The sequence below is a fragment of the Periplaneta americana genome, chromosome 9 (assembly GCF_040183065.1).
Source record: "Periplaneta americana isolate PAMFEO1 chromosome 9, P.americana_PAMFEO1_priV1, whole genome shotgun sequence".
Classification (NCBI taxonomy): domain Eukaryota; kingdom Metazoa; phylum Arthropoda; class Insecta; order Blattodea; family Blattidae; genus Periplaneta; species Periplaneta americana.
Window position 1 is genome coordinate 13,769,676 of NC_091125.1, and position 24,585 is coordinate 13,794,260.

A 24,585-nucleotide genomic window follows, 5' to 3' on the forward strand; every position below is an offset into this window, starting at 1 on the left:
CCCTTTTATGATGTTTATCATTCGTTGCACGTAACAGCATTGTGTTTCTTCGGGTTAACAGAGACATTTTATTATTTCTCAGATAATACAGTTTTCAAAATAGGATAACAACGTTCAGCGTTCACTGAGGTAACTGAAGCATACTTGAAACAAGAAATTAACGAGTTCATATTCACGGAATCTGTATTTTCACTACTGACAATCTTTCCTACATTTTTTTACTGTTTTAGGTCGGGATTGGCAGGTATTACTCTATTACATTAATCAGTTATCACTCAATGCACTTCCTAATTTGCCTGGAAATAGCCTGAATGAACTCCACTGCCTCTTCTACAATGTTCAAAAATGTAACCAAGGATTATGTTCTTTCTTAAGACGTAATCATTCCAGGTAACTTCGCATAATGTACAGCGGTTGAAGGCGAGGTAGTTTTGAATTTCTGCTTCAGTGACAGTTTTCTGACATCACGAATAGAAACAGCATCATCTTTAAAAAATGAACTGATGACTTCGCCCATTATCTTGAATTTCGTTACGTAATACGAGACAACAGTAATCCACGTCCCTCATCTCGTTAGGATTGGTTGTGGGAGTAGAGCAAGATCCGGTACGAACTCTTTGAATGTCTGGATATAGTATGGAGCTTTAAGGAAAATCTTCTTGATATTGAAGATGAAATGATCGACATTGGGAAAGAAACTGCGTATCTCCTTACCAACAGTATTAAAACAATATATAACAAAAATTTTATTATTATATGGCATGCTGTTGGAAAAAAGGGTTTTCAAACTTATAGAAGCTTTTCCATGTAAGATACGCCGACTGAGAAATAGGAGAAAATCATAATGCCGAATTCCCTCAGGCCACAGAAAATTCAAAATTACAGCAATTACTTGAAAAATTGTCACGTTATTGGTGTTTTTCAATTCCTCAGAAGTAACAGGGTAAATTCCCCTTCATCATCCGTATAGTCCATGGTTCTGATAATTACATTGGGCTATATGACTTCCAACTACATCCGTTATCTCATCGATGGAGATACATATCGTCGGTCTATAAACAAAACACATTAAATAAAAAATATTACTTTCGAAAAAAGACGTATATAATGTACATAATGTATGTGTATAAACTTAGAATTGGAAAATGAAATACACATAAAGAGAAACAACTACTAAAAATAATATTTTGAGAATTCGGTTTTGTCAAGAGCTTTGAAGTACCTTTTTCTCAGAAGTAATATTTTTGACTCAATGTGTTTTGCTGTAAAACAACGATATTTTCTTTCCCCGATTTTGAATGTTTTCATCACGTTTTGATAACAATTTATTATGCACCTAATTTTTTTCAAGTGTGGATTTACTTGGGATGGACTGTTTAGTGTATTTATCCAAAAATGTTTTCAAAGATTTGTTTTCCAATTTCCTTAAAGGAATCCCTTCCTTAAGGAATGCTTTAGGGGAACCCGGACGAAGCGGATAAGCTAAGAATAAACAATGCCACAGGCTATATTTTGGTGCACCCGAACTAAAAATTTAATGACAATGGTTGTGACACATGTTGTCCATATATCTAAAAAACAGCAATTCGTTTCCCATACCTACTGAGAGTGATATGATTTGAGAAAGAAAATATAGTTAATTATTCGCTTTGCCCGGGTACCTGGGCAAAGAAAAAAATTATCCCGGGCAAAGTGAATATCCCTATACCATTTTCACATTTCTATTTAATTTTTGTTCACTGATAATAAAATTAAATCAACACATAAGCACGATGTTAATGAGTTATATTAGACGATAAGAAATGTTATTAGAGGCCTTTACAGCACGTTACATTAGTAAACAATACAAATTTGAACAAGTCGACGTTTCACTGGCACTGAAGACTTTGATTTCTTCTGTTTTGCTCCTGCCCATAAGTAACATCTCTTTCAACGTTTTTAAACGGTATAGATGTAAGAATTTCAGAGCGCTGACTTTTTCCTCGTTTAGCTCGTATCTTTCGAGCATCCACTTTTGGCACTGGTCTAAATCAAAATAAGTGACTAGGGTTCTCCTGCTGACAATGTTGAGGGTTTTGGTGTAACTGAAACTGAAAATCTGAGTATAATTGATGTATTGAATATTTCGTCAATCTTTGAAGATGCCGACATCACAGAAGTGATTGATTCTGAGTGAGCATTAACTGTTTCTTCAGCCGCTGAAGAATCTGGCACCGCAGAATTTGTTAAATCTCAGCCAACTGTCGTTTCGCTGATTTCTGTCTCAAGTGCGCGATCTGTAAGTTGATCTGGAGCAAAATATTCATCAACAAACATATTATGGTTGTATGGCCAGATAGCAGAACCACTGATTGGAAGATTTTATTTCTTCACGTGTTTTCTTCATGGCTTCTTCAGAACATTTGACTTGTTCCGTGTTCCGTTTGAAAAATTAAACTGTCTGAAAACACATTACGACCTTTTAGAGTAAAAATTAAGATCAATATTACTGATTTATAATTTAATTATTGTGACTTAATGCCTCCATTATGTAAAATGATCTAACACGCTTTATTACAATAGACAAATACATATAAAAATACAGCTAACACTTACGTAGTCAAATAAATGTGGCAGAGCAAAGCGGATAAGTTATCCACTTTGCCTTCTTCACTTTGCCCTGTTCACTTTGCCCGCAGACGCCATTTCGCTTTTCATTTAAGGTTATACAAACATAAACGTCAATAATCTTCTTCGTAATTACAGCACTTTAGAAGTAATCGTATCGCCTTTATATTAATATCACATAGCAAAAAGTTTTTGCAGCTTTGTATGTTGTACTTACGTTTATCTTACCTTGAAATATTTTAAGAAAACAGTCAATTTTCTTCAAACGCACGCTGACTCCTTCTCTTACTAGCTAGAATGATGAAAATTTACTTCCAGCAACAAAATCTGGTTGGGATTCTTCCCCAACATAGCAGAAAGCGCTAGCTGTTGGCGTTTGGAAGAAATAGGCATTATTCTCTTTACCCGGGTTATTCGTTTTGCCCGGGTCTCCCCTACACAAATCCATAGAAAAAACTAGCTGCTTATTCGTTAAAAGCTGACATGAGTAAGTACACACTTTCTTCTGGTTAGTCATCTTCGCTACAACAGAAACTCATTTAGCTGTTGCATTATATTGTGTCACAAATACCTCTCGTGGTTTACAGACTTTTCACAAACTTTACACAGTAAAATTGTTCCAGCTGTTGGAAAAGTATGTCTTCCAAACTTTTTAACAATTTTATTATTCAGTTTGTTACTTAAATACTTAGTTGTCTTCAGCATGGTCTCAATTGTAAACTGAAGCATAACTGCAAGATGTTCACTAAACAACTGACTCTTCTTAATATTTTTGTATTAACAATGGACATATTGTGAAAGGAAAACCTATCCCTTGCAAAGTCCAACAAATGATGTTCCCATAAATTTCTCAATAATGTTTTAAATCAGCATTTCTGTGAACATTTTTGACGATCAGGAAGCGACCTACTTAAACTTGAAAACATTGTATGCGCATTTCATAAAATGATATCCTCCGCAAGACATTCTTTACGACAGCTGTGTTCGAAAAAAACAATAATTATTTCTAAATTCCTGCCAAGCAATCATTAACATACATAACGGAAAAATAAGAAAATAATCAGGTCTACAAAAAGCAGAAACAGGGAGAAAGTAGAAAATATATTAAGTGCGAAAAAGATAAAAAGGAGAAAAATATAACCTTTCCCATAATGTTTGATAGATTACGATTTATACACTTAAATCTTTTCTGACGGTCACCAATAAACAATGTATTATGCCATAAATCCGAGCTATAGTGATGATATTAGATGTAATTTTGAATTTGTTTATATTTTTACCTCTGATGTCATGCGAAAACACAGAAATTTAATAGCAAGAAAAGCTTGTATCATCTTAAAATAAGATTGCACATAATTAAAAAAAAGTCTGTGTTCTTAAAGACTACATTACAACATTTGATGGAGTTGAAACTGGACAACATCTAGTCATTCGAAACTTAAGATCTCGTTGATCTCGTACACAAGCAGCTGCCAGTGTTGCCTCCATCTTCTGTCTAGAAAGGAATTGACTTAATAATGATATTCCAACTAACGTAAAATCATGGTACCTCTAGAAGTATATGTAGAGATATGGATTTCTGAATTAAGGGCAGAGAGATGGAAAGTAACTAAATAGATGAAAAAAAAAGGCAAAAGGATGTGATACCTTGGTTTTCCAATATTTTGGTGAGAGCTTGTTTCTTAAATGATGATACCGCACCAGCTGCCCAAACTAAAATAAAATAAATTTATCTACGTTGTGTTTATGACACTTCAAATAAATTATTTCTACCATGTTTCAACCATTTATTTAAGCAATTAAAAAACCAGAGAGGCAAAAAGCAATAATCTATACTTATATTTTAAAGTAGGCCTAACATGACATGTTATACGAGACCATCATATGCACAACCGAGAATATTTGGCAATGTTGACTATTTTCCGTAGAGATTGAATTGTGACTAGTCCGACATTAGTCCAGATTCCAGCACACTACCGTCGCTTTCATGCTTCCTCAAAGCCGCGCCTTCTATCTATTAGTCCCCGTTCAGGGACAGCACGAACTGGGACTGTCCTCGCACGAAGGCCGCTCGGGTGGGCCAACTGGGATGGAATGGTGTGCATGCCCTAAGACACCCTGAGCTACAAATCCCCCTATGCGCCGTCACCAAACTCCTCTACAGCTTACATGATCCCTTTACCTTTCCGCGTCCCTCGACCCCGGTCCTGTGACTCATCATGAGCCCAATGGAGAGCCCACGGTGCATAGCGCTACCATCAAGAAGGAATGACCACATTTCCACTGGGTTCGACGGCGGACCGCAGCCGACTCTACATTGGAGCAAACTCGAAACCTAGGAAAGAAACGAAGATGATGATGATGATGATGATGATAATAATGAGAGGAAGTGTAATTATGATGGTGAAATGAATCCGAGATTCAACGCCGAAAGTTACCCACCAATTCTACTTCGATTGGTTGAGGAATATCCTCGGAAAAATACCTTAACCAGGTAACTTTTCCCATGCAGGATTTGAACCCGGGTCCTCTCTTTTCACGGTCAGACGTGCTAACAGTTACTCCCAGCAGTGGACAAGCTGTGTCTTAATTGCTGCGTGAAATATAATTAATTTAAGCCTACTTCAGAGTATGTTTATTTTCGAGTGATGGTCACAATCTGATATCAGCTTCAATTTCCGTTGACTTTGACATGTCAACAATTCTAGTGAAATGTAAACAGTTGAATAATGTTCTTAATTTAAAATACTAGCAAATTAAGTGATCATTTATCTGATCGTCCTTATGCACACCGGACCCATATACGTAAGAGGAGTTACGTCGTTGATTTTGTGTATACTGTAAAGGCTATGTAGCTGGAGAGATCTCCCTCCTTTTCAACGAGGCAAAAATACACTACATTTTGCCGCTCGCTACAAGCAAGACGGAAGAGAGTCAATTTCCGAAGAGAAATTAGGATATGATCAGAAACGTGCATAACGTCTATTAGTAGAGGTTCCCTTTATGCTTGATCTTCTCTTTCTTTTGAACAATTTTATTTCCAAACGATTTTTAGTCCAAATAATTTAAATTTCATTTTAAAATTTCAGGTTTCAAGAGATTGAAGTAGAACATAGGACCTATTTGGTATATAATATTCTCTTCGTACACTCAATCTTTCCCATATTTCATGTAATTGCCATAATATAAACAATTCGTGATTTTTATCTTTTTATTTTGTTATCTTTTAACACCTATATTCGACCTACACTAAGTGGAAAAACGAAAGGATTTTATGTAACGAAAAGTATACTTACGTTGTCATATAAATGCTTACATCATACGCAATAAACCGTGACTTTCTAGTTAGCCACGCAATAAATCCGTGGCTAACGAGAAAGACAGGCTGCGACGCGACGCCACATTCTTAGTCTTAACATGGCCAACATTGAATTAGTTTATATATAAATGCACTTTTAACATGTGTTTAATATATCAATTCCTTTGTTTTTTTAAACTTTGAACATGTATTTATATTAGACGATTGTCACGATGCCCATGACTAGATCGAGATAACCATGTGACTCCATTTCGTGCCGTAGCCTGTCTTACTCGTTAGCCACGTGAAACTCAACAATCTAAATGAGTTCATTCCTATACACAATGGAAGTTTTCATATATACTTAATCTATTTGGAAGAGTTTATTGTAATCCATGGGAGGGGGAGATGTTATAGACTATGTAAGGTGGGTGCTCCTGTTATGGCCATGTTCCTGATGTGGCCACCCCAATATTGTAAGTTAGTTACCCAAAAAATCCGCTAAATTGCAGCAGTATCCAGTGAAAGGGCATCCTGGTATGTTGCTTGATCGTTTTCCATTCAATCAGGTTGAGCAATATGGTGTCAGTTGCCAGTTTTGCGGTTTTCATGTGACCTCTTCTTTTTTTTCTCTGGTAAGTCTCCTTTGTTTTATGCATGTTTTTCAAATACTTGTTTCATGAAAACCATCGTACTCCATTCAGTTTTTAATGTTCTGTTGATTGGTGTTGTCGTTGATGGCGTATCTTTTACGAGTTGTTCATAATCAAACGATTTTCGTGAAAGCTTACCTACTCCTGATATGGCCATATCAAATGCACCATGGCCATATTAAAGTTCATTTCACTTTTATTTTTTACCTGACAAATTTACATACCTTATAGCTGGGATTACGCGAAAATTTTGTATTTTAAGAAAAACAACTTAATATTTTTTTTATGGAAAAACCTGTTTTGTCTACACTTTTGAATTATAAAAAAATTATTAAGTGTCATGTTTATTCACTTTACACCAAAATTATTTAATTCTAGCACAACTGCGCTATCAAACTGAAAAGAATTACGATTTATGGAACATGGAACAAGGGTGGCCATATCATGTGCACATGTTCCTGATATGGCCACTAGGTAGACTTTTGGAATTTGGGACTTCTTGGACAATTAAAGCTATTTTTATGGGGAAAGGAAATTGTTTTAAGCAAGTCCATTAGACTGAGAACGAGGAAGAAAAAAGTGGTTTACATTTTTTTCAAAATGGCGGCTAGAAAAATTCTCAAACCTTAGCATGGCCATATCAGGGACACCTATCTTATAAAAATATAACATTAATTAGTTATAAATAGTTTAGATAGGAATATAAAAATTCGAAATTTGTTCTTCTAAAAGGTGGAAAATTTAAATATTTTGAAGCAACACTAACAAATGAAAGGTTCAGAGCCATAGTGGGCTAAGCGCCATTTATTAAAAACGGAGGAAGCAGGGGTTAAAGTTAAGTGAATGCCATAGTTTAATGAAGAATGACATATCATTTAGTTTTAATGTGTATACCTTATATTACTTGCTATATGTTTCCATTGAATTATGGTAGTAACTTCATTTTAAACCTTGTTCTGTACGGTTTTAGTAAATGGCGCTTGGCCCACTATGGTTCTGAGCCCTTCAAATATAAATGACGCTTGGGAGAAAATTAAAAGCAGAATAAACATGGGGAATGCCTGTTATTATTCTGTTGAGAAGTTTTTGTTATCTAGTCTTCTGTAAAAATCCTAAAGTTAGAATTTATAAAACAGTTATATTACCGGTTGTTCTGTATGGTTATGAAACTTGGACTCTCAATTTGAGAGAGGAACAGGGATTAAGGGTGTTTGAGAATAAGGTTCTTAGGAAAATATATGGGGCTAAGAGGGATGAAGTTACAGGAGAATGGAGAAAGTTACACAACAGAGAAGTGCATGCATTGTATTCTTCAACTGACATAATTAGGAACATTAAATCCAGACGTTTGAGATGAGCAGGACATGTAGCACGCATGGGCGAATCCGGAAATGTATATAGAATGTTAGTTGGGAGATCGAAGAGAAAAAGATTTTTGGGGAGGTTGAGACGTAGATGGGAAAATAATATTAAAATGGATTTGAGGGAAGTGGGATTTGATGATATAGACTGGATTAATCTTGCACAGAATCGGGACAGATGGCGGGCTTATGTGAGGGCGGTAATGAACCTCCGGGTTCTTTAAAAGCCATAAGTAAATAAGTAAGTGTTTAGTTATCGTTTGACATGGACTCGAACCAGACGAGAGCACGTTATATGTGTAACTTACTATAGGCCTAGAAATGTAATACGAGCTTGGAATTACTCTGATACAGATGTATAATCTGTAATGGCATTTGCGGCTTATTCCCAAGTGCTTATACCGTATATTTTCTGGTATTCATTCACTAATTTATTCATTCATAGTATTCTGCCCAAGGGCAAACAAACCCAGCATTTTCCAGTCTACGCATAGGATCCACATATCTTAATGTTTCTGAGTATAAGACATATGAATTTAAGAAACCTATGTATAAAAAATGAAGAATAATTTAATTAGTGTGCCATGTTTAGAAATTAATAGGCCTAGACTTTAACAATATGTAAAACAAGAGAACATCATGCTTCGACATAACAACCATAAATTATGTTCTTTTGTTTACAAATTGTTAAAACCGGCTAGTTTCAAAACAATCCTCACTATTAATTTATTTCTTCATTATTTTATACGTAAATTTCTTTTGGCAATATCAAATTCCTATAGCCTTTACCTAGCATGGGCAATATGTTCCCGCGCGGGCACTGTATACACTACTCCTTCATTTCTCCCTCCACAAATATTCTACCTGTTTGCGTATACAAATCTCACAACTTTTATAATTTCGTCAATCTTTGAATCCACGTTTGTCTGCGAACATTTTTTTTCTAAAATTAACCTGATGAAAAATATTGCGTGCACACTTCTAACAGCCTATCATCTCGTAACTGCTTTCCGTTTATGTAATTAGTAATAGTATTCATCCTTACATAGACAGAAACGTCCTGATCAAACAGTATAGGCTCTCTAGACCTTACAAGTGATTGTTTATAAATAGTACGAAGCTATAGTGACCATATGAATACCTATGTTACGTATTTAACTTGATTTGAAATGTTTAATGTAATCATATGCCACATTACTCTTGTATATCCTTCAGCGGAATAGAAGTCAAGTTCATACAGTTACCCGTTGATGTAATCACAACAGCTATGTCCGAAATGTTGTGAAAGTAGTGAAATCGATCATATATATCTGCCCTCCCTTATGTCCTTGCCTACCCTATACTCAGAAAAACACAGGGTATACAATATACCAATTACGATAAATTATAACTATCTGAGGATGAAAAACGGTTTTTTGCTCCAACTTAGTTTTAATACATTATTATTATTATTATTATTATTATTATTATTATTATTATTATTATTATTATTATTATTATAGGATTGACTGTTTCCGTGTTTTCTCTAATCGTTTGTGGATTTTCTCCTAACATATTCACGTCATCCGCATAGACAAGAAGCTGATGTAATCCATTCAATTTCAAACCCTCTCTGTTATTCTGAACTTTCCTAATGGCATACTCTAGAGCAAAGTTAAAAAGTAAAGGTGATAGTTTTAGTCCGAAGTGAACTGGAAAAGCAACAAACAGAAGCTGGCCTATACGGACTCTGCTGTAAGTTTCACTCAGACACATTTTAATTAATCGGACTAGTTTCTTGGGAACACCAAATTCAATTATAAAACTTCTCTCTTAACCGAGTCATATGCCTTTTTGAAATCTATGAATAACCTATGTACTATACCCTTATATTGCCATTTTTTTTCAATATCTGTCGAATATAAAAAATCTGATGAATAGTCGGTCTATTACACCTAAAATCACATTGAGATCCCCAATAATTTCATCTACTTATGGAGTTAATCTTCTCGAAAGAATATTGGACAAAACTTTGTACGACGTCAACAAAAGTGATATTACTCGAAAGTTACTACAGTTAGTCTTGTCCCCTGTCTTAAAAATAGGTACAATTATGGACTCCTTCTATTGTTCTGGTACAATTTCTTTTTCCCAAATAGCAAGTACAAGCTTATAAATTTCTATAGGCAATGCGTTTCCATCCTCTTGTATTAATTCTGCTGGAATTTGATCGATACCTGGAGACATGGAAATTTTACTTGAAGCAAGTAAAGCGATAGGTTTGGAAGTAAATCCCGAAAAGACAATGTTTATGATTATGTCTCGTGACCAGAATATTGTAAGAAATGGAAATAAAAAAACTGGAGATTTATCCTTTGAAGAAGTGGAAAATATTCATTTATATAAAGGTATAGCAAATAGGATTGCAATGGATATTACAAGGGCAATAATTTCTTAAGACACACATTTTCAATAAAACCGAGAATAAAACATTTTAAAATACTCGAAATCGTACAAGATATCGGAGAAACAAATTCTCCCTGCACAAATTGCACAAATTGAAAAATATAATTACCATTCACAATACAAATTTTATGGATTCTAAAAAGTTGTTAATTAATCTAGTGGTATTGGCTGTTGACTATTCTATATTCCAGCACAAAATTCATTCAGAATATGTAGAAGTTACATTTTTGGATTTTACTAAATGTATACTATCGAAAGGTGTTACATGCCCCCCTAAATACTGTACATGTGTTAACTGTGATTATGTCTATCTGCGTTATCCGATGTTTTATTTTTTTTAATATAATTCATAATACTGGAGCTACCATATTGAATTCGCACAAATTGTATTATTAGTAATTTTCGTCTCGAAAACTCCTAATATATCTAATTTAATTTCTCACCCATTTTTGTTCCACTCCACCAATTTAGGGACAAAGTCAGACAAAATAATACCTTATTCGTATTCTGTGATCGCAGAGATCCCCAGATATCGACTTTCATCGAGATCGGATGACATGAGATTTCTCACTCCCTTTTGTCTTTTCATCAGTAGCTTAGGAGATGGCATTTAAAAAATTTAAAAATGTTTAACCAAAATTATAGAGAGTAACCTTCATTTTAAATTTTACGTCTCTTGTTAAATAGGCCTATAGTTTAGTGAATTTTTAAAACAGCAACTCCTTTCTCTCCTCTCTGCTCTGTAAGGAAGTAAAAGAACCTGAAAAGTTATTTGAAGGGAGTACAAAAATTGAATTTTTTTTACATTTCTTATACATTTTAGAAACAATTCTGAGAGATGAGATTATTAGGCTAACTCAATTTTATGAGTCTTTGTTTTAAATTTAAAAGCTGCATGTCTGCTTGTTAAAAATAAATGGTTATAATTATTTTGATTAGGGTAAGGTTGCTATCAATGGGCCACTTAAAATAAATCTTGTATAATATCCTAGGATAAAATAATATTTATTTCCTTTTCAAGCAAACTTAAATATTATATTCTGTATTTCACTACGCTACAAATAGAAGTTATAAGTATCCGATGTTAATGAAATATTTGGAAAATAAAAGTAAGCATCATCGGCCCAATGAAGGAAACTAGTTTGCTTCGTTGGGCCGGGTAGTTTCCATGAATGGGCTACAGAATAATATTGTTAAATAACAACCCACATCTACATAAATGCCAATACACAATATCTTCGGTATTAATATGAGTAGTGTGTTGGCATGTGGAACCACAGAACGTGTATTCGAACGTAAGCAAGACCACTAGGGCACTTAAAAAGTCTTCAAATATTTCATTAACACAAGAAAACGAAATACATTATTGTCAGTTTGTAATCAGGCTAAGACCTGGACTATTTATATCTCAAATTATTTACGATCTTACAGAAATAAAAAGAAAACACTTTAGGCCCTATTTGTTCTATAGCGTGATTAAACAGCATTAAAACATTTCAAAATGACGAAAGTTTAAGGGCTAATCAAACAAAACAACAATTTATATACACTAAAAACAAAACATATCAAGACAATTGAAGTATTAGACTATAAATACCATTAGAGTTTAGATTTCTAGAACGAATGCTATGCCTATACTGAAGCTCTCACTATCAGCTATAATCAGACGTCTCAATAGGGTCTTCTCGGAGCACTTCCTCCTCTCTCTTTTTAATGTAAGACTGGAACAAAATGTGGGAGCAGTTCGTGTACGCCTATCTCCGGATGACGTCATTGACTTCGACGTTTAGTATAGTGAAGTAATGAAGGACTTGAGAAAAGAATTTGAAACCAAATTTAAGATTGGAATAGTTCTAATTTAAAACAATTGTTTCTGAATTCCTAAGAAGTTTTGGTTATTTTTAATTATTGAAAACATTATGAATATTATTTAACTATTCTTGTAATAATATATTAATATTGGCATATCATGAGAATACGTACTTTAACAACTAATAAGTTTAATAATTTTATTAGGCTATTATTATTTAATTCAATTTAATTTTATTAAATATAATATAAACTTAAAAGAAAAGAGAGATACAAAAAATTACTATAAATAAGTATTGTTGTTGTTTAGTGAACTGTACGAACATAGATCTGAACCTCACAAGTGATACCAATAAGGCACTAGTTATGAGACAACTAGGCCAAGAGATAATGGGGTAGGGTTGCAGTTTCTTGTGCTTAAATTATTACATAACACGTATAATTCTTCATGCTTCAGATGTCTTCATTTTACTCATTGATTTATCATTAGAAAATAAATTTACTATTATTATTATTATTATTATTATTATTATTATTATTATTTTTATTATTATTATTATTATTATTATTATTATTAGAACTGCACGCATTGTATTCTTCACCTGACATAATTAAGAACATTAAATCCAGACGTTTGAGATGGGCAGGGCATGTAGCACGTATGGGCGAATCCAGAAATGTATATAAAGTGTTAGTTGGGAGACCGGAGGGAAAAAGACCTTTGGGGAGGCCGAGACGTAGATGGGAGGATAATATTAAAATGGATTTGAGGGAGGTGGGATATGATGATAGAGACTGGATTAATCTTGCACAGGATAGGGACCGATGGCGGGCTTTTGTGAGGGCGGCAATGAACCTTCGGGTTCAAACATTTCACTTCGCGGTACATTAAATCCTATATTCCTTTTTTTTTTTTTTACAGTTGATATTTTCAGACTGTTCTTTCATGTTTTCCTTATCCTACTATTGTGTTCCTATCAACCATTAGGATTACGCATGCTCCCTTTTTTTCCTTCTCAACTATCTCTTCTATCTTGTCATAGCTTTCTCGTTTCTTAATCCACTTTGTGGCGTGTAAATTTACATGAGCACTAAATCTATTTCCTTCCCTAGTAATCTCATCATTATCCTCCGGGCATTTACATAACGCACTGGAATTACTTTTGTAATAATAATAATAATAATAATAATAATAATAATAATAATAATAATAATAATAATAAATTTTATGATAGGAATTAAAATAGTAAATTCTGTATTATTTACGGGTATATTAAACTTTGAAAAATACATCTCGTGGAGACATACAACTAATTAACTAACTCTTCATAAAATCGTGAAATCACCGCATGTCCTTTCTATATTTTGAATAGGAGACTTCGGTGGAAAAATAAGGAAACAGACATCAAGTGACATAAATGAGTTCGTTACTTTAAGAATACGAATAAGGTAGCTTTCTCATTTGCACCGAATAACTGAGGAACACGCCATGAAATAATATGCATTAGAGGCACCCGAAATAAAGATGGCTTGGGAAGCGAAGAGACTTCATAATTAAAATAAATGGAAACCGTGGTGGTGGTGGTGGTGGTGGTGATGCTGGTGATGAAGGTGATGATTAATGATTATGATGATGATGATTGTAACTTATACGGCGTAGCTCAGTGGTGAGAGCGCTTGGTACGTAGAACCAAGGATCCGGGTTCGATCCCCGACGCCGGAGCGAATTTTTCTCCTCTAATATTAATTGTTACCATAACAGATGTATTCTGAAGGATCAAAAATAATAATCTTTACGTACAACATATTATAAGACAACTGGCTCGTTCCAATCTTTGTTTTAAACGTCGAGCCATGATTGGACTAGATATCTTTCGTCGTGAAACGTCTATTCGGCCTACAAGGAGAGAAAAATTGTAACGTTTTTGACATGAAAAGTTTACTTTGTCTTCACTCGTATGTCCATGAATCAATTAAAAACATAAGTACTAAATGCCTGAAACAAGTGCTTGAACATATATTTTATTGCTACTTCATAAATTCTAAGTATAAAGAGAAAAGTGTCAGGGGATTATGAAATCCCTTAGATTGCGTGAAACGTCTTAATTCTTGTATATAATTTTTATATTAGAATACAACCACAAGCAGGATGGGTACACTCTATCCAATAAATAGATAATGTAGTAAGTCAAATTATGTGGAATTACGCAAAGACACATTGAAAGAATGGGAAATGGGAGACTAATGGGCCTATAGTTGCTTGAATTCATCTTGTCCTTTCTAGGCCTTGGAAAGAGGATACGTGGGCCTGTTTCCAGAGGAGAGACACTGACCGGAAGTCATGGTGTTATTAATAAAATCCCCGCTATGCGCTTCATAACTAAACTGGGGAGATGCTAAAATACTCGTACTATGCTCTGGATGACGTCGGCATCTGCAGCCTTGCTTGCAGGATTGAAGCGTCAAATGAACTGAGAGACTTCTTGAATGTCCTTTAATCGTATCCTAATTCCTGGCTTCCTATTGAGGAGGTCTCAAGCCAAGTTCTCAACAGCTCTAACATGGGACAGGTTAAAATTTTGATCCACCTGCTGGAAAGTGGTCTCTAGAACGTCTGTCAGTGTCGAGGTCTTCTCCTCCAAATTGAAGGCAGTAAAATCTGGTGTGACTTGTAATCGGTAATTAAGAATACCGGATTGAAAAAGCACTCCAGACTTGACATGTTTTGGCTGTCCATCGCATAAACCTCAGACTTTCAATCATCCACAACGATTTCGTGGACCACCTCACTGATACTTCTAAGCAAGCGGTTCATTACAATTCCATGTTGATTTAACCTAATACGCTTCCACAATGTTCTGACTCGATTTTTGTTGATCTTTAGATTCCTAACAAAGTTGGGAGTTATATTCGTCCCGGTTATGAAGACCGTTTCGCTATCGGGGCATCCATTGTCTTCCTGACGAACTCCGTAAGATCGCTAACTGACTTCACTATCTCTGCCGGAATAACGTCGGGGAGGAACGGTGAAATCATAGTGGTTATCTAGTGGCACCCAGTCAGCTGCCTTGTAATTGTAATGGGCAGTGTTTGACTGGGTGTATGATCTCTTTGGTGGTCACATGAAAGAACATCCAGGGTAGTTAGTCTCTCTCTGGTTGTGAGACGTTTAACCAGAACGATGTCCAAAATTTCGGGAGACTGGCTTATAGCATCCGAATGTTGTGTGGGTTCCCTAGTTATCCGATTCCTGTCGAATTTCCAAAAAGTCTATCGCACTCTTGATTGAGGTTCCAGTTCTAATATCATGCTTCACGTTGAAGTAACAGGTGTTTACGAACCTATCAGCAAGGCTTCTCACTAAATCTAGATCCCGGTGGGTGTGGCGGGGGGGACTGTAGGCAGCCGTTAGCAAGAAGGGGACTCTGCCTGACTCAGTAGATCATAGTTTTCACAAAAGGGAGAACATTTTTAGATACTAATCACCAAAAATTAGATATATAAAGATCACAGATCGATTGGAGAACGTCAGTGAAACACCTGGGCGTTATACTTGAAAACAAGCTCAACTTTTCGGTACTTATTAACGAAAAACTGAGATCTGCCTATGCTAGCATGGTCTACTTGCATCTTATACTTAATAAAAGCTGACATTTAAATTTGAAAACCGGCATTACATTAAACAAAAGTCTAATTAGAGCGATAATAATAATAATAATAATAATAATAATAATAATAATAATAATAATAATAATAATAATAATAATAATAATAAATGCTTGTTCAGCGTGGGGGTACGTTCCGGATAAATATGTAAACAATTAAAAGAAAGAAATAAAAATTTGGACAGTTAAAGAATTCGTATCAGATTCTGCATTTCGGACATTATAAAAAGTTATAACCAAAGAAACAATCTAATATGAAATTGAGGTAATTAAAATTATTCGGTACAAAACAAACGCACAAAAAACCAAAAGCGTTCCAAACATGCTAGCATGGAATGACAACGTCCCGGACAACGTATGTGATAAACTCCCGGCGGGCATCGTGACGTCATTTTAAGCGATAAAGATAACTTAATTTATTAACCTTCATTAACGAATTTATATATTTTTTGTAATTATTTGTTTTTTTGTCATCTTTAAATCATTGTAATATATTAGAGTCTGGAACTAAGAGACATTTTGTGCAATAAAACATTAACTTTGTCGTGTTTTAACTGGAACGGAGAGCTGACGTGCAGATATTTGTAACATAAAACCAAAACCGTTATGTAATAGCTACATGCGCAGATCCTCTTTCGAAAAAGAGTCATAATGGCTTACAATCCAGAACAAAACACAGACCGTTTTCATGAAAGAAATTTGTATTATGATTTTTGTGATGGTATATGTTTCAATATATCACTTTGCAATACCAAACATAAACAGAAGTTACAAATATATACTTACACAGATGCATACTTGCATACACATATAGTTTTAACTACGTACACTACATATACGCATTAAATACGTTCGCATATTTACATTATTAAATTAAGATTTCCTTCATTTTTCGTTACCAAAATAAATGAAATAAATTTAATTTTGCGTTTAATAAAAATGTATTCCCTCTTTTGTAAACTATAAAATGATAAATGAAACGGTATGGGTCATGTATTTTGTTTTTAGGGGAGCAAGACTTTGCTATATAGCAGATAGAGAAAAAAGTGGCAATTTGTCTCTATATTTTCCAGTTTCGAATGAAGTTGATCTACTTTAGGCGACATTTTACAATAGTTTATGGTGTGTTAGTGCTACATTGGCCATTACTCACCATAGACAGTTTCACTGTTAATATAACGTGCAGTGTTTAACTGACAATTGGGCTAGTTGTGTCTTATAATGTAACATAATGCCTACTAAATTAATAATTTCATCCGGAATTCATTTCTGAAATTATTTTCATTTATGTTTTCTGTTTTCAGAACAGCAGAATGGATCGCAGGTATTCGAGGGTCAGCAGCATGGGGGCCGTGAGGCATGGGGACAGCAGGAAGAGGACCTACGCTTTGCCAGGACACCACCAGATGGCCAGTTTCCAATGCAGAATGGTGGCCATGTCAAGTTCGAAGTACCGAAGGTGCCAGTTATATTTGTGCTTGGTAAGACCAAACATATAATATTTTATTAGAATAATAAGTCAGTTTTGTTGTACGGAGCCAGTGTGTCAGAACGTTTGTACTTCCATGAATACGCCCCGATTGACCGAATATACTGTATGTAGTGTTGAACTTCGTGTGTCCGTCAGGTGCAGTTCTGATACAAAAAAAAATCGTAGCTACATTTAAATGTAAAGAAGAAAATTCGCCAAAGATAAAATTATCATATGTACTTCGGTACATCATAATAATATGATATGCATAAGTAATCACTTAGTGATTCAAGACTACAATCATCCGTCGGATCCTGACCACTTAGTCACTCGTAATGAGTGCACCTCTGTACATAGTGCGTCGGACATTGTGCCACACAGTACATGAAGGTAGGCAACCAAAGGGGAAACTGAGAGGTAGAACTTAAACTGAGGGGATTCTATCCGGCATCGGAACTGGAATCCGGTGTGGCTTAGTGGATAAAGCGTCAATACGTAGAGCTGAAAACCCGGGTTCGAGTTCCGGTGCCGGAGAGAATTTTTCTCTGTTCTATCCATCCATCATTAAGAACATTTCTTAAGACTGACTTATGTACACTTAGTGGCAAAAAGAATGGGCCGACTCTTGGTCGATAGAAATGCTAAGTTCTATCGCGCGGTTCACTCGTGTAAACGTAACCCACTGCAAGGCATTGCTGTGGTGTCTCTTCATCGAAAGTCGTGCGTCTATAATATAGTAAAACTTACAAGCAGTGTGTGGCCCAGTGGTAAGAAGTCTGAGTTCCGTACTGGAGGTTGTGAGTTCGCCTCCCGGTACGGTAAAATTATTATTTTTTTATTTTAACTTTTACTTAATTTATTAGTTTAAATGGTGAAATGGCATTTGTTAACAAACTTCGTTATGCCTGCCTTCTAAAAATATTATTGCCCATCACCTGTAGGCTATTAATAGGTGAGACCTGGCCTGTACAAACAAAAATACTTGTTTCACATCCTAAAAAACCAGACGCTTATCAAAAACAAATAAATAATTAAATTAATACAAACAAACAATTTTTTAATATATTAACAAAACAAGGCATGTGGTGGGGACTAGTATCTCGTCCACAAACTACCTGCGTCAACAACTGCCCTCATTCTGCGTGGCATGGATTCCACAAGATTAAGGAACAGGTCTAAATTCTTGGCCATCTCCTCCCACGCATCAAGAACTCTGTCTCACAATTCCTCAAGTGCCCGAACGGGTGGTTGTTCTGCCTAATTAGAGCATAGGATCCTTTTGACTGCAGCCCACAAATTTTGAATCGGATTCATATCTGGTGAATTTGGAGGCCAGTCGACTGGGTCGACATCACGCCTCCTCGTAAACCATCTTTGAATCCGGTTGGCGGTGTGTATCGGATGATTATCCTGCTGGAAGAAAAGTGTTCCTTCTGGATATCGTTTTCGGGCGGAAGGGATCATCACATTTGCCAAAATTTGTTCGCAGACTTCTACCGTAAACCGCCCGTGGATGCGTTCCAGAAGTCCTGTCCCATCGTATGATATCCACCCCAACACGCAACCCGACTTCTTAATTCGTCTCATGAAGCGTTCATCGTATCGGTGGCCATTTATACAATAACTAGGGTAGGACTATCGTTGCTACTGGAGACAATTACCTGGTCGGAGAAAATGACATTTCTCCAATCGAAGTCCTGTCGGAGAGTAGCATACGCAGAATAACCTATGCGAACCAGGACAATGATTTATTATTTCTTTGCCATCTTCAAGCGTAATGACGAGACAGAACGTTGTAGTAACAGATAGCAGTATTGCAGTATTGTTTATTAGAGCTTGGGCATATTCTAAGAGATATCGCCACATAATTATAGCTTTGCGAGACACATATAATGGCATATTTGTAATAAAAAAAGAAGATTTGGGGGAGATACGAACCTTGAGCTACTACTACTGACTTGTTCAATAGACCAATGCCGTAACGACTTACGCTACTGTGACTGTTAACATCAGTTCGGCGTAATACGTGGTTTTCCTGTTCATATTCGCTCCGTTTGATTTTGTATTTATCAATTTTATTATTATATCACTCTTCAGAGGCCCTGATGTATCTAGAATCAACCCGCCATTCGATTTTATTACATATCTTAGACTCTTAAACAAAATACAGCAAATTTAAATGGTTTAATTATGTGTTATCTAGTGAACTAAGGCTTTGACGAGACGAGCATGCGCAATGTTATGTCTCTGGAACTTAGAAATTGTCGGCCGGCCCATTCTTTTTGCCGTTAAGTGTACGATTTATATGGGAAGTGTATACCCTGGCAATGCATGGTGTAATACTAGCGCATCATGCGGCCAATGTATGATCTTTCAGGACGGACAGTGTGCGGGTATATTATTACATACCTGTACTAAATAAAAATAAATTATTGTATGAAATAGCGAGGATACACTTTCATTGGGAAAGGCTATGCTAAAATGCGATCATGTGGCATTTTGTTCATTTTTTGCCGAATGACAGAGTAGAGTACGTTCGCCCCATGAAGACCCGAGAGTGTCCGAATGGTGTCAAAGATGAAAATTTTGTCTCTTCGCTTCTCCTACCCCGTACATTGTAGCGAGGCGAAAAGAGGTGACGGGAACAGACGTCGCATGGTTACACCCCAGACTTCTCCAGCGACGAATCTTGCCTCGCCTCGTTCCAGTAGGCAGATCTCAATTTGTTTACATGCAAGTTTCCTGATGGAAGAAATTCTCATTCATTGATAGTATTCCGCCCAAGGACAGGTATTTCACTGCAAACCCAGCATTCTCCAGTCTCTCCTATTTGTTTGCCTTCCTCTTTGTTTCCTCACATGATCCCTATATCTTAATGTCGTCTGTCATCTGATATCTTCTTCTTCCCCGAACTCTTCTCCCTTTACTATTCCTTCCAGTGCATCCTTCAGCAGGCAGTTTCTTCTCAAACAATGACCCAGCCAATTCCTTTTCCTCTTCCCAATCAGTTTCAACATCATTCCTTCTTCACCCACTCTTTCCAACACAGCTTCGTTTCTTATTCTGTCTGTCCATTTCACACACTCCATCCTCCTCCATATCCACATTTCAAATGCTTCTAGTCGTTTCTCTTCACTTCGTCGTAAAGTCCATGTTTCTGCCCCATACAATGCTACACTCCACACAAAGCACTTCACTCGCCTCTTCCTTAGTTCTTTCTGCAGAGGTCAGCAGAATATGCTCCTTTTTCTATTAAAAGCTTCCTTTGATATTGCTATTCTCCTTTTGACTTCTTGGCAGCAGTTCATGTTACTGTTTACATTACACCTCAAGTATTTGAAGCTGTCCACTTGTTCTACTGTCTCATTTAGAATTCGCAGGTTTACCTTCTTTACTTTTCTTCCTATGACCATGGTCTTCGTCTTTTTGGTATTTGTCTTCATTCCATACTGCTCACACCTGTCATTTAGCTCCAGCAGCATATCCCTTAGTATTATCTCCTCTTCTGCTAACAACACCATATCATAAGAAAATCTTACACGCTTTATTTTTCTTCCTCCTACTATCACTCCTCCCATGTTCTGAAAACAGTTCTTTACTAAATATTCCAAGTAGATGTTGAAAAGAGTGATAAAGAGCATCCTTGTTGTACGCCTCTCCCAATTTCACTTCCTTCTGATATTTCTTCTCCTATCCTGACTTTGACTTTTGTTTCATGTAAAGGTTACTGAACAGCCTCCTCTCTTTCCAATCCACTACAATATTTTCTACGATCACCATCAGTTATTCCAATCCTCTCTGGCAAACGCCTTTTCTAGGTCCACAAATACTATATACACTTCTTTTTTCTTCCCTAGATATATTTTGACGATTGTTCGTAGGATTCCAATTGCATCTCTCGTACTTTTTTCCTTCCTGAAGCCAAACTGCTCTTCTTCCAACTGTTTTCCTTTCCTAGAATATAAACATCGCTTCAGTAGTCGCAGAAGGATCTTCACCGAGTGTGATATCAGGCTGATAGTCTTGAATTCGTTACATTTCTTGGCATTATTTTTCTTCGGTATTGGAAGCAACACTGTCTCTGTGAAATCTTCGGACTAGTCGCCTTTAACATTTAGGAGAACATTATTTTTTCTGAGAAGATTATTCATTTTGGACTAATATGATATTAGAAATTTTTGTTGTACTCTATCCAAGGAATAAGATGCTAACATCTGCACAGTTATGTTATTTCCATCCTGTAAATATGTGGAATATAGCACTGGTCCTAGGGCCCCTGTCCCATTTCCATTTCGGCCTTCATATCTTCTTTTTCCTTCAATTGCCCTGTCTCTTAGTGTTGCTCCTACTCCACACTAATTTGTATCACAACAGGTCTGCCCTTCTCCTTTATTTTCTTTTCTTCTGGTTGGACTGTAATTTAGTGCTGTTTTTGGCCAGATTGTAGAGCTTTTGTCTGTTGATCCGAACTGCCACCTTGCGGGAGTTTAATTCCCACTTAGGTTGATTTTAATAACTAATAAGCGACAAAAATGCTCGTTTTGGCCATGGTTTCTCCCATCCTCCTGAGGTGTCCGTACCACATAAGTTGTTTGTTTCTATTGTCCGTGCTTGTGCAAATTCACTTTCTCTCTCGTCTAATTTCCTCATTTGGTATGCGTTCTAGTCTCGACATCCTACATCATTTTCTTAAAGAATCCATTTCTCTTATTTCTGTTTTCTGTTTACGTTTTTGCCGCACACTTGCCAACATTCTGATTCATACGTCATTATTGGTTCCAAAATTGCTCTGTAAATTGTCAATATTGTATTAGTGCATATGTTTCGACCAATATGTGTATGTTGACAATCTGTTCACATTTCTGACGTTGCTGGACTCTATTTTTATTTGGACTCTGTATTATATACTATTTACTTTTGATGTTCCCTCTGTATTCTATTCTATATTAATTATATTTGATGTTCCCTCTGAGACGCCCTTGCCAAATCTTGATTCATCATATTCACTCTATTTAATTTTTTTCACGTTATAATTCATATATGTTTATTTTAATTTTCTGTCAACAAATAATTATCTAAAACATTTAATGCTTTAAAATTCATGTGGGAGAGTATACTGAATCCTTCTGGGTTACCTCCAATAGGAGACAGTTAACAAAATTGTATATATTATTTGTATTTGCTGTTCCCTCTGTATTCTACTCGTATATAATTTATAATTGATGTTGATAATAATTTGCTATTATGCTATTTCAGTATGTATATTCTCAGTTTTTTCTCATCTCCCTTAGTTGCAATTTTGAGATTTCCTGTTCTTCTCATATCCGGAGGTATTCTGTTAACTTGTAGTTTGTATTCACACTCCATTTCTTATATTCCTTTCTGAGATTTCTTAACGTGTATTCAATGTTCTCGTCATTACTAAGAATAATTGTTTAGTCAATCGACGTACCAAAGAGTTGTTAGCCCTAAAGAGTGATCACCAATCTTCGTTCCCATTTCTGAACATTTTCTCCTTATACTTATGTAAGTTGTAGCATGGCACAAGCCACTTACTAAATTCGGAAAACAATATTATTTTGTCTGACAAATTTAGGCATAACAAATTATTTCCTTAGAGAAAAATCTCTTAATAACCATATTCTATCAAGAATTATCGTATAGGATTACCGTCAAATATATACAGTATGTTTAGGTTTGCATGTAAATATTGTTATTATCATTGGAACTGCACAGTGCACGCCCATAAAAGTTCAAAGTGTGTTCAATTTGTTTGAAGAAAGTGTCTTACTCGATCCTGACATTCCTCTGTCACTTTGTGTTACCTGTAGAATATGTTCGGTAACATAAATGATCCTTTCTTTTAGTTCATGTATAGATGCAGAATCTGTCTGAAAACATGCTCTTTGACATATCCCTATAGAAAAAATGTAGAGTAAGTTCTGGTGACCATGAAGGCCATGATTGTGGTCCATCTCGTACCTATAATAGACTGCATACCGAACATGTTATTTAATTTTTCACGAAATGTCACAGTATAATGTGCTGTAGCCCCATCTAGCTGAAACCACATGCTCATTTCGTTTATTCAGTGATAAAACATATACGGAATCCATTATAATGCCGTTCGAAAATTTTCCAAATGTGTATTGGTTCACATTTCCATAAACATTGTGGTCCCACATCTTTCCTTGGACCAATATCGTGTATTTTGTGCATAAGGGTACTCTTTCCGGAAGGAATAAGCATCCGCTACTGAATGAAATAACATGCTGAAGGAATAACTGCTCAATACCAAACACTACATGATCCAGTTGCTGTAACCTCGCCTATTATGTGAATTATCTTCTGACACTGTGTGTTAATACTGTAATATGCAAGTGTGGAAACGTACCGATTTTAATATTCTGCGAAAAAATTGTCTACTAACACCATTCTCTCGAGACACATAATAGCATACTGATCTTTGAGGGCTGTCCGACGTCTTTGTAATCACACCCATTGGTTGTGTTCGTCGGTAGCCGATGTAGGACAACCACTTAATTTCATATCGAGCACGTTAAACTTTCTTTTATACGTATTTATGTAATAAACCGCATGTAAATTGGTGTGATGCTTTTAGAATGTCTAGATAACGACGATGAAACTCGTCTACAGCTTCCCTTGTTCTGTGATTGTCAGATAGAGTAGTACTATTCAGGAGTCTACATGAGCTCTTAAACTTTCAATCAATATCCAACTCAAAATGATAATAATTTCTCCTTCGGCTCTCGATAACTTCAAACAATAAACGAAACAAATACAAACTTTACGACTAATCACAAAAAATAAAATATAAACGAAAACAGTTCAGGCTATCAGAACCAGTTCTGAGATATTTAACTTTGAAAGTTACTAAATCACATACATTCAGTTCACGTAGTTAACTTTTTGCCCAACGTATGCCAATAGGTGATGGAACTCATTTACTGTATATCACTCTATCCCTCAGTACACAATATTTTAGGTATACGTCAGTGCACTTATCTCATTTTTCGTAAATTGCTTACTTAGTTCACTGTGGTTTCAACGGCCTCTGTTGTGATTTTCAAATGGAATAATGCATTCCATCATTTCATTTGGCAAGTGAATTGTATAATCAGAATTCTTGCTTAAGGCCCTTTAAATGATTCCGAGATCTTACCTACAGCCTTCCTATAGATGTTAAAAATTGCAGGCATATAATAATGTGTTTTGTTGAGACTGGTCTTCGTCATAAAATTAAAAGGCTTTATCC

At 35.7% G+C, this 24,585-nt stretch overlaps 1 protein-coding gene across 2 annotated transcripts in view; it reads left to right on the forward strand.

Moving 5' to 3' along the window:
* The window catches only part of LOC138705787 (adenylate kinase isoenzyme 5), a 426,744-nt gene that overhangs the window by 18,519 nt on the left and 383,640 nt on the right, over positions 1 to 24,585 (forward strand). For both annotated transcript variants that reach the window (XM_069834426.1, XM_069834427.1), the window contains exon 2: positions 17,143 to 17,319. In XM_069834426.1, coding sequence (XP_069690527.1) covers positions 17,143 to 17,319 — 177 coding nt within the window. The remainder of the gene's footprint in view (positions 1 to 17,142; positions 17,320 to 24,585) is intronic.